The sequence below is a fragment of the Buceros rhinoceros genome, unplaced genomic scaffold (genome assembly GCF_000710305.1).
Source record: "Buceros rhinoceros silvestris isolate BGI_N320 unplaced genomic scaffold, ASM71030v1 scaffold7143, whole genome shotgun sequence".
NCBI classification, from domain to species: Eukaryota; Metazoa; Chordata; class Aves; order Bucerotiformes; family Bucerotidae; genus Buceros; species Buceros rhinoceros.
The window spans coordinates 17,608-21,724 of record NW_010404186.1 but is presented as its reverse complement, the minus strand read 5'-3'; the positions used below and the strand labels follow the sequence as shown (position 1 = coordinate 21,724).

The window sequence follows — 4,117 nt, the reverse complement described above, 5'->3', positions numbered from 1 at the left end:
GTAGGGAACGCTCTTTCTAAACGAACCATCCAAAATAGCCCAGATGAAAGATGCTACAGCAGTACTTACTTCACTCAGGTGACAACAAAGGGAATCTGGACTAGCTCAGATGCAGGCATTTACACCACTGGTGTCTCTAGCTAGCTGAGAACACTACTGCTAGTGCAGAACACTAGTTCTGTGCTAACCAGTCATTTGTAAACGTCAACTGAGGATTCCAAGATATTCAAAATGGTGAATTTTCTATTTTCTCACTACCTCAACTTCTCTCTGGATCCTAAAGTAGAAAGTCTCATTCCAGACAGGGTTGTCAGAATTCTTGATGGTTTTGGTGTGAAGCTTTCCCTTCGAAGCAGAAGGCAGCCACAAGCTCACGTAGCAGTCTGATGCCGTCACTGCAGCAGAGAAAAATTAAAAACCTGATGCCAATGTTATAAATGAAAAGTAGGATAAGGCCATGGCTCTGCAGATTAATAAATACTTCTACTTTATTTTTAAATAAGTAAAGACACCATCGGTTGGAAGCCACCAAGAAAAAACATCTAAAGTTAATTTGGGTAACTACAAATTGCAAATGAACACATGCACACACAAAGTACACCACGAGCCGTGTTTCACCATGGGAAGAGAAAGAGATATCAAAGACCCTGCTGACCATTCATCGGCCATATTCCTCGCAATTCCAGTCAACGATGTTAAAAAAGTTTAACTGAAACTAGAGTTAATTCCGAAAAGGGCAGTTAGGATGATTTCAGGAAAGGAGAATGCACATTATGGAGATGAGAGGAGATTGGCTAGCTCAGTCTAGCAACACAAACATGCGGAGGGATCATGACGACTGCCTGCACGGGTTAGGTACTAGGAAAGATCTGTTGCAGCTAAAGGCCAGTGTGAGCCCAGGAACAAAAGGGCATGAGCAAGTCAGAAACCTTCATCTCTCTTCCAGCCTACACAGACTCCCTATGGTTAGTGCAACCAGTGCCGCAAGCAGCCGTCCTCTGGGAAGAGCCGCGGTGGGAAAGTGCATTTACTTTGTGAAGCTCGACAACGGTGTGAAAGGAAATCTCCAAGGTGATGTCTTCCAGAGCGGGAGTCTGGACTTGACTGAAGATGTCTACTGCAGCCCGAGATGCCTAAATACTTCAGACTGGTATCAAGCAGTGAATAACATTGCCCCGCAAGGTTTTGGCAGGAAAGTGGAACTGTCCCTTCAATAAAGTAGATAGAAGAGATCATTGAAACTCGGAAATACAGGCCTTGTCACACTACTGCCTTTCCAGTGTCCACCTCTGGATGTTGCTACGTGGCATTTGCCACAGGAGTAGCAGAAGCCCTTCAGCAGGCACCTACTAAAAACCAACAGGGGATTCAACGACCTCTGGTCTCTCTTTCATCCAGGCTTTGCCAAGGTTATGCTTGACCCTGCATGGCAAGATGGGAATGGTCTCAGCTGTAACTCAGGTAACTCGCGGGAAAGTGACTTTTTTTCACTTAACATGTTGTTTTTCACTAGAGGAATACACAGGCCAGAGGTTTCAAGAGTGTGATAAAGGGCAGCTCAAGGTCTCTGTCCTGACTGAGGAATCCACGGGAGAGCTCTGCTGAACGGCTGGTCCATAGTACACCTTGAGAAAGAGCCATGGGAGGCTGTGGGGGTGAGACAACGAGTTAAAGAAAGTTGAATACAAAAGTACATGGAAAAGTCTGTTTTGCCTGCAGGTTTAGCATGTGCTTAGGGCTGGATTTGCAGAGGCCCTCCTTAACCAGGAACTATCAATGCAATTTAACATGACTGGTCATGTGAGAGCAGCAAAGACCCCAAAATGATACTGCAATTTAGAAGGCTTGAAATTCTCTGATTTACCTCGAGTATTGTGCATAATTGATACATTTCAACAAAAGGCCCCTAAATACATGGCCTGTGTAGCAGAATTCCAGCCCATTATCTGATTTATACCAATTACGAACATCATCAAAACCAAACAACTCCAATCACATTTACAGTGTCCTCACAAGGTCTACCTTCCCTTGTTGGCCTAGGAAATTTGTCTGGGGGTCTTGATTTTTAAAAGTTCCCTGAAATGAAATAAGTTCTCCAAACTAACGACACTTCAGGTGTTTGATCTAACAACAGCCCTGGCATTAGTAGTCTACGGGTGTGCTTTGTGTAGATTGCTCGTGTACCGTCAGAACTTAGGAACGTTAATGAATGGGTAAACTCCGGCGCTGACTGAAAACACAATCAAATCACAACTCACACAGGTCTCTTGACTTGATGTTCTTAGCTTGTATGATTCTTACAGAAAGCATGTGGAGGGGGCAAAACTTCATCTGCAGAGAAAACAGATGCAGTTAGTTTTATCATCTCAGAATACAAACCAATATCTATTTTGAACAGTACAAAGGACAGCCTGTCCTTCTGCTTGCCTGTTTGAAGTCGAGGGGACCACCCTCCACTGGAAATACACCACTCTAAGATGACAGCATGATTGCAGACCGGGCTATTTGCTAAGCACCTTGAGTAAGTGAAGACAGAAGAATAAAACACGGACTCAGACAATAGTATTAATTTCGTAGTCACCCTGGAGGTCCTTTTTTCATACGATCCAATCATGCATGGCCATGGGGATGCCGTACTGCCAGTCTGTCAAAGGTCCTAAGCCACCGGTAGGTCAACATTGGGCCTTTGAAAGGCAATACTAGGAAACTGCCGCTGCCTGCCCGGGTCCTGGCACGGCACTGACACTAGGCCAGGACATGGTGGTTGCTCTAAAAACTTCTGATGCTGTGTCTCAAGTAGGACTAAAGTTCCATGATGTTCCTAAGTAGGCCAAGCTCACCAAAAGGTATCTAGAGGAGTCCAATACTGACTCTGAGTGGAAGGACCACAGGCCCAGCAGAGACCCTTGAGATGAATAAACACGTGCCCTGCTTTGGAGGCATAATGTCACAGAATCCTACATCATGACGTATCTTGAAAATGAGTGATGGGAATGGAACCACTTCCCGTGCAGACATGAGATTTATTTCTATCATAGGCAAGCTATCATTGTAACAAGTACTTCAAGCTCCTCACTCGAGCAAAGCAGCAAGCTTCCCGACCTCGGCTGGTCAGAATATATCTGCCATTTTCAAAAGGTGTTCTGGTAAGTCTGAATGAACACACACATACAGACACAGTCCTAGCACTAAAAGTGGGAAAATGCTGCTTCTTTTTTCAAACTGGAACATTTAAATTTCTTTTTCATTTTCTGTTGAGTGTTTTACCTATTTTTTTGCATTAGCATGGCTTGTCAGCAATAATGAGCAGTAATAACCTGCAGTCCTGCTACCACTAATAAAATAAAACAGGGACACACCATGTGGGAAGTGTTTCATTAGTTTAAATGGAAGTTTAAACTACGCACTGACTGAAGCATCATATCTACTTGTCTAAATGAAAATATCCCATTACGCTATAATGAAATAATCTGACAATTTTCTTTTGAAAGTTAGCACCATAATTAATTTCCCTGACTCTGAAATGATTAACCTTGGAGATACAAAGAGCTGGGCAAAGAGAAACTTCTCTGTAGAAGGAGTCACTCACTGCAGTTAATCTGAAATTCTTTTAAAATGGGGTGGAGACTCCTGGACATGTTTATTAGAGATGAGAACAGCCTTCATTCAGTTTAATTCAGTTTTGTTTAGAGGTAAATTACATAACATCAAATGGATACCATTTGAACTGTGAATTACACCTTCAAATGGAGGCTTAATATTAAATGTTATGACGTCACTTTTGAACTCACATCCTTTTAAAATTTATATTAGTATTCAGGATTCACCCTGAGCAGAGAAACCCTGTTCCTAAACCTACAAAACCACAGACTAGTCTGTCTTTTGGCCTCTTAATGGTTGATTGAAACACTTTTTGTATAAAAATGCAAGACACTTTGTTCTTGTGTGACAAGAACCCTTTCTATTATGTTTTCCTCCAGTTTGAAACTGACATATTTAAAACATTCTGAGTTTAATGCGTTAGGGATATTACAACTTCCAGTTGGGACACTTCCATATTATTCCAGTTGCCCACTGAAAGAAATTGACTTTAATTTTCCTGTGCAAATAGTTATTT

General features: G+C 42.4%; 1 protein-coding gene across 1 annotated transcript in view; it reads right to left on the bottom strand.

The window, feature by feature from the left end:
- PLA2G4B (phospholipase A2, group IVB (cytosolic)) overlaps window positions 1-2,331 on the bottom strand; it is a 24,139-nt gene extending 21,808 nt beyond the window's left edge. The window contains exons 1-2 of the mRNA XM_010133274.1: window positions 2,259-2,331; window positions 259-395 (exon numbers count right to left, since the gene is read on the bottom strand). Coding sequence (XP_010131576.1) covers window positions 259-395; window positions 2,259-2,331 — 210 coding nt within the window. The remainder of the gene's footprint in view (window positions 1-258; window positions 396-2,258) is intronic.
- Window positions 2,332-4,117: the final 1,786 nt, after the last annotated feature.